Raw genomic sequence first — 15,473 nt, 5'->3', positions numbered from 1 at the left:
TGTTATAAACAATGCATAATACACATTTAATTATCCTGTCAGTTAAAATTAGGATTGAATAATTAAGTTGCATTCATCAATAACTGATAAATTATGAATTCAGTGATAACTGGTGAAGACCATAGAAATCATCCCCATCCATGGTTTTTGCAGATGGTACAGAACATCTTGTGGATTCTACAACGTCATGTGAAGTGCTAAAGAAAATCTTGTTTTACTCATAGAACTGTTTCTTCTTCATATAAAAGTTGGAAGTAACTATAGCATTATCTTTTAAAATCAAGAAATCATATTTTTTTTTGTCATGACATGTTTCTTGGTATTTTTCTCTGGCTTGATCAATATTATGTAACATTTAGGTGCAAAAATACAAATTAATAAGCCAAATGCTGAAGACAAAATTGCAAATGTTTCCACTGCTACTGTGAACTTTCCAGGAGAGCTGACATATGCTGGGATAAAGGTGATCCAGACTGCACAGAATATCAACATGCTGAAGGTGATAAACTTGGCTTCATTAAAGTTATCAGGCAACTTTCTAGCGAGAAATGCCAGGACCAGACAAATTATTGCAAGGATCCCTATATACCCCAGCACTGCATAGAAAGCAGCCTCAGAGCCTGTGTTACATTCTAAAACAATCTTTTTATTGCTGTGTCTGAAAACCATGTCTGGGAAAGGGGGATTTAATTTAAGCCACAATATACATATCACAATTTGAATTAAAGTGCAGGAGCAAACTATAATTCTTTGCTGTGCAGGACCAAACTTTCCTGCAACTTTGTTGCCAGGAAATGTGGCTTTGAAAGCTGTAACAACAACAATAGTTTTTCCTAAGACACAGGAAATACAAAGTGCAAATGTCACACCAAAAGCTGTGTGGCGTAGCATGCATGTCCAGACTGTGGGTCTGCCGATGAAAGTGAGGGGACAGAGAAAACACAAAAAAAGAGAAAACAACAGGAAACAGCTAAGCTCAGAGTTGCTGGCCTTTACCACTGGGGTTTCTCTGTACTTGATAAAAACCATCATCGTGGCCAGTGACAAGGAGGCCCCTAGCAGGGAAACAACTGTGATCGCTATTCCCATTGGCTCACGATAGGTCAGGAATTCAATTGTTTTGGGAATGCACTCGTCTTTCCTCTCACTGGACCAGTATTCCTGTGGACATGGTGTGCAGTCTGCTGCACCTGTTGAGAGTAAATAGAAAGTATGAGTTATGCATCTGGATTTCATGCTTGCAGGAAATTACATTATTAAATAGTGAATAAATGTGATGAATTTTAAAGCAAGAAAATTCAACATGATGCAGTAACACTGACCCTTATATTGTAAACATAAAATATATGCAAACACTATATACATGATACTGGACTGTGTATGTTTGGTTTAGTATGGCATACATGCTTTTGACACACGTCTGTCTACCTGTTAAGTTGGCTATAGTTCCATCAGCACATGGGATACAGTCGAAACAGCAGGTGGGTTTTCCTTTGATTTGAGCTTTCCTAGTTCCAACTGGACAAACATTAGAGCACACCGATGACGGAACCTGAGGAAAAGAAGTTTAGAGCAGCCATATTCAGTCTCTTATAACGGGACACATAGTTGAGAAGATATTAATTAAAATATCATTACAGGAAAAAAAAGTCTTCATGATTACCATTTTCCCTGTCCTCCACACTATTTCTTCCTCCTGGATGCTGAGTTTATAATCACCATTAGCAGCAGAAGCAAAATGACCCAGTGTCACATGTTGCACCTGCCCATCTCTCAGCTGCCAGTTAATAATGTCATAAGAAGCAGGAGGGTCGCCATTCTCATCAAAGAACACATTGTCCCCAAACTGATTTCTGAAATGTACCTTTTGCAGGTGAGCAGTGACCTGAGCAAAAGAAAAAGATGAAGTGTTCATATCAACTTCTCTTTAAGTATTTGCAGACAGTTATTTGATTTATTTCTTACCTGTTCCGGCTGAATTTCTGATATATTCAAACATGGCCTCACTGGTTTTTCTCCAGCTGGTTGGCAGAATACCAGCTGGTGTAGGGCATGTGCAATGGCATAAGCTGCTGTATACACATTGTAGGACACTCTGAGCTCTGTGACATTGAAGAACACATCCTGGGAATTTAGTAATGTCTCATTGCCTGTGCATTTGTCATTCGTTGCCTCAGTACCTGTGCGCTCCCCAGGTAACACTGGTCTACAGCCCACCATAACTTCCCAGAAATCCCTCACAAAGGCTGCACCTGGATCTGTGTAAGGGCTAATGCCTGTGAGGAAAGGTTTTAGATTTGGGATAGCCATCTTCTGCACCACAAATCCTAAGGCTCCACCAAAAGCTTGGTAGATTTCAGGTGTGGAGGGCCGTGGTGCTGTTATCCAGGCCTCACTAGCAATCCACTGAATTCCAGTAATGTTCTGTTTTACTATCTCTTTCATCAGGGGATAAAAGTCACCCTCAGGAACAAAAGCCAGAATGACTTTGACAGTCGACTGCTTGATCATTTCCACAACATCCAGAATTTTATCCATAGGGTACGTGCGTAGAATTGTCCCGACAAATGCAATACAAACCCCGAGCTTTTTCACCTCCTCACTGAAAGCCTGGATCCCATTTCGACCATAGTCATTGTCTGACTGTAGGGTCCCGATCCACTGCCAGCCAAAACGTTTGACCAGTGCTGCCAAAGCTTTTGCCTGGAAGTAGTCGCTGGGGATTGTCCGAAAGAAAGTAGGGAATTTAGCTTTGTCACTCAGGCAGGCACATGTTGAGAAGTAACTTACCTATAAAGAGATCATCACAAGAAATCTGAAAGAATACTACAAGCAAACTCAGCAAAAGTACCAGATATTGTAAATCACAAATGCAATAAAACATCATTTAATCTCTTACTACTGGCACTTGAAATGGTCCAAGAGCTCCAGCCACAGCTAACGACTGAGACGAACCTGACTCTGCTATGAGGGCAGATATAGCTGGAGGACAAGGGGAAGTTGATTTTATCTCCTCTGGTCCACTAGCCAGTGTTAGTGCAGCTCGTAAAGTATTTGTTGGAGATGCACAAGAGTTTAGGATCCTGTAGCCAAGAGATATGTTTGGCAGCAGAGCAGACTCTTTGTTGATTTCTTCAATTGCAAAAATCATCACTTGGGTCCATCGAAAAGCCCGCAGGTCAAATCTAAAAAAATTGGGAGATTGAAACAGGTCTTAAATCAAAGAGCTGTTGCTGTGCATGTACATACAAAGGCAAGTTTACAAGAGTGAATAAGCAAGTGTTAAGGATGGAAAAGGCAGCTGTGTTAAAACTTACCCTGCACACTTCACTCCAGGTGGCTCCCTTTCGAACGTAGAAGTGCTGCTGATCTCTTTGTTGAAAACTGGGAAAATCCCCCCGATCATTATTTTTCCCTGCTTGAACAAACTTGGCATTTCAAACCTGCTGAATAGTTCACAGCCAGAAACTCTGTTCATGGAGAGAACAGACAAAGACAAGAGAATAGCTCTCTGCATGTTTGCTCTGCAGTTTTTTTTTTTTCAAAGGAACGAGGACGCAGCTATTATAACAGCTGCGTCAAATACAGGTAGACATGCTCTCTTCATAAAAGGTTGATTTATTTCCCGCAGGACACAGCAATCTTAGATTGGTAAGACTAGTAAAGCAGGGAAGGGAAATATTGCCATATTCATGGCATCAGTAATATGTTTTCTAAAATGCACATACACACAATCCCTCACAAATTGTATAATTTGGCAAACCCACTCATACATCTTATAGTGTTAATGTGAGCAATGTATGGAGTATAGTACCTAAAACTACTTTTGGTGATATTATAAGTCACTAGCAAGAGCTACATATACAAAATTGGGACTAAATCCCTCTAGAACAAACAAGTAAAAACATGTTCAGTGCTACAGTACAAGTTTTTTTCTTTCTTTCTTTCTTTCTTTCTTTCTTTCTTTCTTTCTTTTGTGTTGTCTTTTTGGCAAAATGTGCTAAAACAGCTGCAACCTGGAGGATTTTTAGGTGCAGGGCCAAGAAAGCTTTGTCTCATTGGCCAATGCAAGTGGGTAAATTTGGCACAATATAGTTATAATAAATTACATGAAATAAAAATGATGTCATTGACTTTTAGGTGCTTGTCATTAATTTATGGCATAAACAAAGGTCATGCACAATCTTATGTACAAATTATTTGGCAACGTAGATAGTACTGGTAAATCCCACCAAAAGCTGCATACATAGGTTTACTTTTAAAATATGGTGACTCTGGTTCAGGAGTGCATTTGTACTTGTTGAGAATTGATGATGTTGATGAGTTTAACTTTATGTGATATGTATTTGTATTGCACCTTGCACCAGAGAGGTCTGGTCAGGCCAGCTGGACATCCTGCATAAATGTTATGTGCATTACATTTAATGGCTTGTGGAACAAATGAAAATTTGGTTTTGGTGAATAGATGGGGACAATATCATCACCCAGTTGGCAACACACACAAATGCCAGCATGAAACGCAACAGAGCAGCCACAGAGCAGCAAAAGTGTCGTCTAAAAGCACATTGTATATAAATGTGATTATCAATATAGTTATTAGAGACAATAATGGCATAATGACAATGATATTTTTGAATCTGTATTATAGGTGATAAAGAAGAGGCCTGAGGATGGGGAGTGTGTGAACAGTGAAACTTAGGATAATGAAATGATTAGAATCTAACTCATCCATTAAACATGATTCATTCAGAGGGATCTATGCTAACGTTGCTGATACCTGGCTTTATAAGCATTAATCAACATATTAATCATTGTTAGGTACATATAAAGAAAACATTTCTTACTGCTACTCATCTGACCAGAGTGTCTGATTGATCAGCAGTAACATTATTTATATCTCAAGAGCTGCACATGGCACCACTTCATCTGATTCCTCTTTTCATGCTCTTTTCAGGTTATAGGCTATTCTAGCTACCTGTATGTGTGCGCAGCAGTGATGGCAGAGCAAAAATTTCCAGATCTCTGTATCATTTTGAAGGAACTCTACCGAAACAGGTTTATTGTTTTGACATCCTTGATACAGTTAACATGGTGACATCTGCTGGGCAACATTTGATTGTACATTTATGAGAAGATTAATTCAGACACCTTGTGAAACAGTGATTAAAAATATAAATCACCTCACCCCTGTTGTCTTTGATTATGTTAGTCAATAACATAAAATTGTGAAAAGATTTAATGGCAACATCAACGCATAAATCCAGAAAAAAACATCCAGAAAAAGTTTAACTCAAATGTGTGACCATGAGTGGTGATAAGATTACACGGCAATCTTGTTGAAGTCCATGGTAATGAGGGGGCAACTCTGTAAAGACGAATACAGAAACAATATTGAGTGAGGTACCTTATGGATGCTGCACTCAATGGGAAAGGTAATGTCTACGTCTATGTACAATCTTAAAAACACATCTTTTAGGAGCCACTGAGTTTATTTATGCTACCTTTCTAAAGGATATTTTAACAGCAGCTGTTGTTTCTTCTTTACAGTATTATGTTGCCTGTTCTACACTGTGGAAGCCTCAATAAACTATTGCAGGTATGAAGATTTCTGTTGAATGTGTTTGTAATGATCATGTGCCTTCATAAACACAATGTTATGTCCAACATAAATATAATGAACTCATTCAAAGTAAACCTCATGTACTGCTTATACTTTATAGAATGTTTTTAATAAAAATGGACAAGACCTGATTCAATGGATTCACTTTATTCAGCACATCACAACAGGTGGCTTGTGCATCTACAACATCTGTCAGACCGCACAGTAAAGTTGCTTTATTTGTGGTCACGCCTGGGACATTTGCTTCGGGGGACACTTTTGAGTTATATATTAAAGATTTCTTGGTGGTATTTTTCCCATCAAATGTTTTTTTGAGTTTTGTTCTGGCCTGAAGATTATAATATAGCATTTAGGGAAAAAAATACATGCCAACAAACCAAAACTTGAAGCCAGAATAGCAAATATCTCCACAGCCACAGTGAACTTCCCAGGAGAGCTGACATACGCTGGGATGAATGTGATCCAGACTGCACAGAATATCAACATGCTGAAGGTGATCAGCTTGGCTTCATTGAAGCTGTCTGGCAACTTCCTGGCAAGAAAAGCAAGTATAAAACATAAGAAAGCAAGAAGTCCGATATAACCAAGCACAGCCCAGAATCCAACAGCTGAGCCCAGGGCACACTCTAAGATGATCTTTTCTTTATAGTACTTCATGTTCATCTTTGGGAATGGAGGGTTGATAGTCAGCCAAAGTATACAAATCACAACCTGGATGAGGGTGAAAGTGAGAACACTGAGTCTCTGCTGTGCAGGCCCAAACCACTTCATCACATTACTGCCTGGAAGTGTAGCTCTGAAGGCCATTAACACCACTATAGTTTTCCCCAGAACACAAGAGATACAGAGGACAAAGGTGATGCCGAATGCAGTGTGTCGCAGCATGCAGGACCACTCAGAGGGCCGGCCGATGAAGGTCAGAGAACACAGGAAACACAGTTTTAAAGAGAAGAGCAGCAGGAAGCTCAGCTCAGAGTTGTTGGCTTTTACAATGGGTGTCTCTTTATGGGTCAAAAAGATTATTGAGGTCAGGAGAGATAAAAAAATGCCAACACAGCCAAATCCAGTTAAAAGTGCCCCCATGATCTCTTTGTAGGAAAGGTATTCAGTAGGTTTTGGAAAACACTGGTCTTTCTTTTCATTTGGCCAAAATTCAGGTGGACAGACGAAACATTCTGGAGAATCTGTTGAAATTATACAAAAATACAAAAATCAGATGAAATCAAAATGAAAAAATATTTTTTTTCGTTCTGTCATGCTCTTAATTTTTCCTTACTCCAATGCACATGAATGAATTCCACTCACTTGTCTGATTACTAATTGTTCCCTCGGGGCATTCAAAGCAGTCGAAGCAGCACACAGGCTTACGCTTGTTTATCGCCTTTCGAGTCCCCGGCGGGCACGGTTCTCTGCAGACAGATCTTGGCACCTGATTAGGCAAAACACAACATGTAAAAAAACTCAATAATGTAAAAGACTGTAATTCAGCTGTGAAAGTTAAGTTAATTGAAATGACATTCACTTCACCTGAATGCTGTTTCCTCCCCAAACTATTTCGGTGTTTTCTTTTAGTTTGAATTTTTCCCCCTCTGGAACAGAAGTATCATATTGACCAATATTTACAATCTTGACAGAGCCATCTTCTTTCATCTGCCAGTTTACCAAGTCATACTGGGCAACCGAGTCACCATTTTCATCAAAGAAAACCTTTGCCCCATTCTGTGTTGTGAAATTCACATACTTAATGTACTCCAACACCTATAAAGAGACAATCAGAACATCATAGCATACATACAACGTGCAAGCAAAAGAGAAGCAATCATTATATTTAGTATTTAAATGGTACCATAAATGAATGCCTACCATTTTACTTTTTGCATCAGCTGCCAAGAATAGAAATGTCAAACAATAAGTATTCTATCCCTGTTCAGAAAAAACAGAACTTACTAGATCAGGCCGAACGTCATTCCTGGTCACACAGGATTTTCCTGTGATGGGATTTGAGCCATTTCGACATTGCAACAGTGCATGAAGGGCATATGCCACCAAGTATACAGCTTTGTACACATTATTCTCAGCCCTGAAATATGTCACGTCTGTGTAGTCACTGGAGACCGTCTGGAGATCTTCTGTGCCAGTACACATGGTAGAGGTATTTGATGGAGAGAAGCTGCAGTCAAAGAACTTCTCCCAGAAAGCTTTAATTACATCACTCTGTGGTTCATCAGACGGTTTCAAGCTGAGTAAGAACTCACGAAGACCTGGTATGGATGCCTGAGGGAGAGCAAATCCGATTGCCCCCTGTAAAATATTCTTCCTCTCATCAGAGGCCAGGTCTGCTTGTGTGATCCAAGACTCACTGCCAACCCACTGTTTTCCAGTTATGTTGTAACTCTCTATTTTTGACAAGAACGATTTGGTGTAAGACAAGGACACAAACAGCAGGACCACCTTTGACGAGGACTCCCTCAGTGTCTCCACAATAGTATCCAACCGGATTTGAGATGTCTTTGAGTAAGGCAATCTGTATTCAACACATATGCCCTCTTTCTTTGCTTCCTTAACAAACTCATTTGTACCCTCCTCTGAGTACAAGCCTTCAGAATGAATAATCCCCACCCAGCGCCAGTCAAAGTATTTCATAAGCTGCACCAGACCGATGATTTGGAAGCGGTCACTTGGCACAGTTCTGAAGAATGTGGGGTATAGTCTTTTGTCACTCAAACAAGCACAGGTAGAGAGGTAGCTCACCTTCAAAGAAAGAGAGCATGTTAAACACAACAAGGCAGTATATTTTCCAAGGATGGAAATATGAATAAATCTTGTTACAGTTTCCAGTTATTTCCCAATCGTGTCTTCTAACCTGTGGAATGGATAGTGAGCTTAGTATGATATTTATGTCCTCACTCACTCCAGAGGATGAATGGCCCAAGAGAGCCTGTATCTGACCACTGCAGCCATTTGAAGGCTCTCCATTTACAGCTTCTACAGCTGCTCGAATCAGGTTTTCACTCCCACAGCCATTGTACAGCTTATAGCCCAGTCTGACTCCGGGAAGAAGCTTAGCATCTCTGTTGATCTCCTCCACAGTAAAGATCACTGTCCTGGCAAACTTCAATTCCCTGTCATTCCACCTGCAAACAGTGTTAAGTGTTGATTCATGTGCTGACTAATAAATAAGTCATTACAGCTAATCATTTTGCAACACATCAGATAACACACATAAAACATGCTACTTTCCTATAATATAAGTTTATAAAGTTTTTACATATTCTAAGCATATTCACTTACTTTTTGCAGTATGCATATGGAAGTGCCTGGTAGCCATTATCAACCAATTTGCGTGTACTAGTCATAGAGAAAACTCCTCCTATAATAAGATCACCGTCTTTAGAAAATTCCATGAACCCTGTCTGCCCGATCATTTTGCATGTTTTGTTTTCTGACTTTATCCCTGCCACCAGAGTGAGTAAGATAATAGTGATCCAACCCATCACAAGCTACTCCACCCTATACTAAAGCAACTCCGACCTGGGAGCTGACTTTTATTGCTTTTTTTTGCCATTAGAAAAACATCACCAGCCAATGTGAGCATACTCCCAATTCTCTGAAGATTATTTTGTTTTTCTTCTACGTTGCTGCACTTCTAAGAAATTGATCCTGCTGATTGACACGTGGAAGACAGAAGGCTTGATTTCACTTTTCAACACACTTTTAGGCTACTAAAGTATTGAATGCATTTTGGAGACATGCTGCATTGTACAATAACTGTTAGACTTTACAGTCACTCAAGGAAGTCATTTTGTGGTTATTATTCCTAAAAACTACTTTATTCATATTATTATTTTACCTCATTAAACTGAGGTAAAATTAAAACATGTTTTCAGTCTCAATCTCTGATGATTAAAGGTACACTCTAAAAATACCTTGTATATATACTAAATAGTTTTCCCAGTTATGTTGTGATGACAGACAAAATTGTTGGCTAGATTCAACTGAATGGGAAAGTGATCTTGGACTTTTGGTTCCCATTGTTAAACTGGGGTGGAGTCACCAGGAGATGGTTATGGTGGATGACAGACCTACAGTGTGTTGGACTGTCACACCAGACACAAGGTTTGTCATTCTATCATTAAGTTTAGGCAACAAACCACTTTGGATAAGCTTAGGGTAAGTGTGTGGCTTTGGTTAAACATTAACAAAGTCACTACAGACTTTTTTTGCATTAAAGACCGCAATCTATCTCTAAACTTAACCATGTGCTGTGAGTGCCTAAACATTACTAAAAATGTTTAATAATGCTGTCTTCCCCCAGTGCATGCTGTACTGTACTTTTGCCAGAAAATAATACGCTGTCAGTTAATATTTTATACATTCATCTACATATTTGCAGCTTGCCAAAAGACATTATTTATCAACATTTATTCATTATGTCAAACGTGATCTAGTCAGCAGTGTGTTTCCTTCAAAACATATATACTGTTGCTACGACACAGGGTTGGTTTTGAAGTCTTATAGCACGGGGTCTGTTTCATTTGTCTCGTGCATGAGGACACACATTGATCTATTCCACTGGCCAGTAAAGCAGGGAAGAAGACTGCAAGCTAATTAACACTGCAAGCTTTCAAGGAAAATCAGCTTTGCACATGTTTTTATTTGGAAGTAAATGCATTTATGAAGTTTATCAGAACTCAGGGATACACACAATGTCTTTTGGTGATTAACACTGAATGTAAACATAACTTTTGTTTGTTTGTGACAAAACTCCACTGGGTACCTTTAAACAATGGACAAGGCTGCTCTCATTCACCCATTTTACACACACTCTCACGCACCATTGGCAGGAAGCTACAATGCAAGGAGCTGACCTAATCGTTAAGTGTCTTGTTCAGGGAGACTTAGACAAAGCAGCTTGTGATCGCCGGGGATTGATTAGCCAATCCTTTGATCACTGGATGACACACTCACAGCTGCCACAAGTATGTGAGTCTTCCAAAGTTTCCCTGCATCTCTTGATGTAAAATAGGTCTTGAAACCCGATTCAAGAGCAAGTCTCATGCATTATCATTATCATGCAATACATAATATTCACAAGAATATTGCTATTGGTCATGCTTCACTTTTAGGGTAGATAATTGTAGGTAATCACTTTCATTGCTATGACTAGCTGATAAAAAGACATTCCAACAAGACAGACACATAACTGCTGGAAGAAATGATCTATAATGAGTAAGATGTGGTACTTAAATAAGAATTCTGCAACTAACAATACACGACTTTCCATTGACACGACATTGTATAAGCAACTACAGTGAATCCATGATTGCCTTGTGTCCTGGTCACACTTGATTTGTTATTTCACATACACTGTAGTGATTCTAATGTACCTATCTGCTTTTCATATGTTAATAACACATCCACTCTACTAGTCCACTGAACCATTTTGTCTTTGTTGTTGTTGTGTTCATGTAGTTTAATACATCAAACTTTGTCCAAACCTTTCAGTCTGTCTCATTATAAGCTTCACAAAGACATTAGCTACTACAGGGTTGATTCATTGTAAAAGTTAACCAATAAACTTGAAACACAGGATGAATCTGTTCCGCTTGTAAATATAACAACCACCAAAACAGCCATCATATCTTATGATGACAAACAGCTCCTTTTCATAGGTTTGTTGTCAGCATGCATGGGGTCTGCAGTGGTAAATTACAATTAAATAAAAACATAATTAAGTGTTATAATTAATTATTCATTTTCTATTATTTAAATTTTAAAATGGTTGAAAAAACAATTTAAAAATTTGCCTAATCTAAGGCCAAGGCTTTTATTTCTCATTTTTTATCTATTCCATTCATTTTCCTCCTCTTCATTATAATTTCTAATTTGTAAGTGCTCTAATTTAAATATGGTTCACTTTTATCATCATGCAGCTAGTGTGTCAAACACAGAGATATAACAGCAGCAACTGCTTTACACTTAATTAATTGGTCCCATGTTTGTCCTAATTAAAGGGGGCTGATTTAATTAATGCACATAAACAGAACAGAAAATTCAATTGTTTAACTTCAATCACTTATAAATATTTAAGCTACAAGAGAGAATGCATTGTAAGGTGTAATGCAACTGAAAGACACATCAACTCATCTATGCAGACACTTACTCATTGTTTGATGTCATAGAGAATAAAACAGAATTGATCTACACATTCAATCTGAATCAGTTTTTTAAACTTAATCATTAAAGTTCAAATTTACAACTTGTAAAAGATCATTTTATTAAGGGATTGTAATTAATCACAGAAAAAAAAACAATCATATAGTACTAAATAGTTTTAATAAGGCTTTTAAACATTTGTAACAAACAAAGTTGTCACAAATCTAATTTCCTGCAACCATAATGTCGAACAAAGAAGCACTGTGGAACAGCTTTCCTTTGCATGATAAAAAGTTAATTCTCAGCATTATAGGGGAGCCTAGAAGTGACTATCTTCTTTTTTATTTATTTACATAGTTTAATTGGGTCTGGTGTACATTGATTTAACGTTTTAGTGGGATATAAGAATTCTATATGAATTTCCAAACATTTGAATTGAATTTGAAATTTCACTTTCACATATTTTAATGTAGTCACCCACAGCGTGCTTACTGTCAAGTTTTACATTACCACACCATGATAAGAGATGACCCTAAATGAACACACAGGAGACATTTATTTAACAAAAATTTTAATAATCTTATAAAGAACTTTGTACAAGTGTTCTTTGCAGGCATAATATGTGTAAACATGTAGCAGAGCTGATGAAAACATAGCTACAGATGCTTATTACATCCTGTATCAAACTGTCATGAACTTCAATCAGTGCCTGCTATTTTGTGTCAGAAAAAATTAATAAATTATTCATAAAGAGTACCATCACCTCAGCCGCTGAGGATGTTAATGGGACTGGTACACATTTATATTTCTGTTTCCTATTTCATTTGTCTTTTATGTATTTACTTGCATACAACTGTTATATTTGATAAGGACTTCTAAAGAAATTTAAAGAAAATGGGTTATTAAAGCAGGGAGCTTAGATGTTTAATATCACAAGGAACAAAAAAAAGGGGGGTGGGGGTGACATTGACGGATTACATTTTAGATTTTTTTTCAATCAACATTTTTTCACTTCATATTCAAATATGCATATGGTATGACAGCTTTGATGGTAAAGAAAGATGCTTGAAAGGTAACTTTAAATTAACCTGTTGATCTTGATAACCAGTACATACTTTGTTGGTACCCTTGAATTCTGCAGTGAAGTTACCATTTGCACATGTAAGAGGACGCTCAAAACATTTACTTTAGTCAGGATGGATTGTAGCAAAGCAGGAAGTGAGACAAACAGAAAGTACAAAGCAGCCAGTAGATCTATGTGCCCTAACACAGCCCAAGATCTTAGTGATGATCCCACACTACCCTCAACAAGTATGTCTTCAAACCAGTGTTTCGCGTTCTTATTTGGTAAAGGAGGACTGAAAGTCAGCCAGAGAAACAACACGGTAAAAGGCAGAACCCTAAATTGCTGATATGTCGGATGAAACAGCTTCATGACAGTATGAGCAGCCCTGCAGGCAAGTAACACATGTACAGTTCTACCCAGAGCACAAGAGAGGTAGACCACACAAGAGATCCCGACAGCAATGTGGGACCAATCAGAGGTCTGGTGCACGGTGAGTAATGGTGAAAAGCATTGCAATGTCAGGGTAAACAACATCACCATCGTGGAGTTACTGTCATGAGCAGGTCTTACGTTGTGCTGTGATATTTTTATTCTCGTCATGTAGATTCCAAGCAGTAGCACCGCTGCCAGAAAAAATCTTCCAGCCCATCTTCTGGTGTCAGGCTGCACACTCTCCACCCCGCCTGTGTAGACAGTGAATTTGATGCCATCAGCAGGAAAAAAAAGTTTAAGTACGCTCTTTTTGTACTGAAGGACACATCTGTGTTGCTTTTTTATGTTACCTGCTTGTGTTGGAAATGCTTCTCTTGGACGCTGTTTTGCATAGTACTTTGATGGCATCTGATGATATAAAAATTAGCATTAGCCAAATAGACATTCCTACCTTGTTGTTTTATCTGTAAAGGGGTTCTCAAGTGAATTTCCAACAGATGTACTACATCATAATATATTAATATAATTATGTCAAAGTATTTAATACAGTGAAGATTTTATCCATAGTGCATTGTGCGCCTAATGTAAGCTTCTCTTGGCTCTTCAAAGGACATCAGACTCACTTGGCTCTCAGACAGTATGAAGATAAGGGATTCTGGAAATGCAGGATCAACTTCTCTGTACAAAACACCTTGCAGAAGTTCAACCTTAAGGTTGTGTATCTTACAGATGCAGATACAATCCATTGTTTCCCAGCGGTCCACTAGAACAATGACGTGAGAGCAGTGTGCTGCAGATTTCAGGAGAACAGATGAAGGACAGATACTTCTGTAGTTCAAATATGTGCTGTGATTACCAGTCTTCATCTGTATGAAGAAATTTACCGACAAACACATGAACTCATTAATACATTTCATAATAAATTGGCATTAACAGAAATACATTTTCCACACAAAAAAGGCAAAAATTGCTGAGTGCACTGCACTTGATTCAGATTCAGTTTCACATGCATGGTGACTATGACTACTGCTCACCTGTGTTGTAAGTAGATTAGGCCTACAGCTGGTCTTGAAGCAGAAATGCACCAGCAACTGCTGAATTTTACATTTGCAGACATGCTTGTTTTGCTCCTCTCCATTCACAGTCTCCTTCATGCTTTCAAAAGGGTCCACACAACCATTAAAGAACATTAAGTTCAAAGGCACACAAGGAAAGAGAATACAGTCTCTGATCCTATCCTGCATGAAAATCCTCTCTGAGGCTACATGCATTTCATAAGATCTAAACAGGACAGAAAAAAAGTTACAAATACCAGTGCATGATTACATTATTAAGCAAACTATGACATATTCATAACACCGGATTATTGTCACACAATGTAGTTTTTCCCAACTGCTCACCATTATAAGCTGTACATAAGCTAAACTGACATTTCAATGTGAAATGCTGGTAAAACAACGTCTTCAAATCTAACAATGCAACATGAAAAGTATAAGAACCCAGCGGTGCGACTGATATTTTGCCTATAATTACAGTAAGATGACTTCAAATTGCAATGGCCTCATAAAAGCTCCTCAAGAGATCGTCTAATTGTCTTTTGAGGGGTCTATCAATATGGTGTTTAGGCCCCCATGTAATTCAGGCAGGGTCCCTGCTGAGGAAATCATTAAATTACAAGCTAATTGCTGCTGAATCTGTGGTAAACCACACTGGGGGTATCCTTGACAAAAAAAAGGCAAGTTAATGAGCAACATTCAAGTGGAGGAAATAGGGAAAAGGGAAAACACCATAATTTACAAACAATTCACTCACCTTTCACGTGTCAGTGTCAGTTTTGTTTTGTCATGAATAATAGCATTTTTATATGATGCATTTGAGCTGAAGCCCTTAGTCTCTGCATCATGCCCATACTGACTGAGCTCAGTACACTGGTCCCGGCTGAGCCATGAGCCAGAGGACACCATCCAAGTGAACAGTGTTAAGAAGACAAATGTGACTGTTGTCATCTCAGAGCTTCGCCTTTGGCACGGTCACGTTTCTTGGAAGGATGTGTTTTATACTTCCCAGGTGTAGGAGGCAACTTAGTGGGCCATTCTCAGAGGTCCATGCAAATTTTTTTGTTTGTGTAAGACCTGAAGGATGTCAAGCATGCAGAATAAATCTGACAAGAATACCCATGAGCCCCGTTTCCAAATGATT

At 38.5% G+C, this 15,473-nt stretch overlaps 2 protein-coding genes across 2 annotated transcripts; both read right to left on the bottom strand.

Annotated features, from left to right (window-relative positions):
• Positions 1 to 279: 279 nt before the first annotated feature.
• Positions 280 to 3,406, bottom strand: LOC111239770 (extracellular calcium-sensing receptor-like). Its single transcript, XM_022769677.1, has 6 exons — positions 3,318 to 3,406; positions 2,903 to 3,185; positions 2,218 to 2,790; positions 1,763 to 1,885; positions 1,429 to 1,552; positions 280 to 1,184 (listed from the first exon to the last, which is right to left on the bottom strand). The coding sequence occupies exons 1-6, from the start codon at positions 3,404 to 3,406 to the stop codon at positions 280 to 282; spliced, it is 2,097 nt and encodes a 698-aa protein (XP_022625398.1).
• Positions 3,407 to 5,890: 2,484 nt separating this feature from the next.
• On the bottom strand, positions 5,891 to 9,045 carry LOC111239769 (extracellular calcium-sensing receptor-like). Its single transcript, XM_022769676.1, has 6 exons — positions 8,912 to 9,045; positions 8,484 to 8,754; positions 7,568 to 8,371; positions 7,148 to 7,378; positions 6,926 to 7,049; positions 5,891 to 6,804 (listed from the first exon to the last, which is right to left on the bottom strand). Exons 1-6 carry the CDS (start codon positions 9,043 to 9,045, stop codon positions 5,891 to 5,893), a joined length of 2,478 nt encoding a protein of 825 aa, XP_022625397.1.
• Positions 9,046 to 15,473: the final 6,428 nt, after the last annotated feature.

Source organism: Seriola dumerili, unplaced genomic scaffold (assembly GCF_002260705.1).
Source record: "Seriola dumerili isolate Sdu_G_001 unplaced genomic scaffold, Sdu_1.0 BDQW01004273.1, whole genome shotgun sequence".
NCBI lineage: Eukaryota > Metazoa > Chordata > Actinopteri > Carangiformes > Carangidae > Seriola > Seriola dumerili.
Note: the sequence above shows the minus strand (reverse complement) of the source record. Positions and strands in the feature narration are given on the sequence as shown.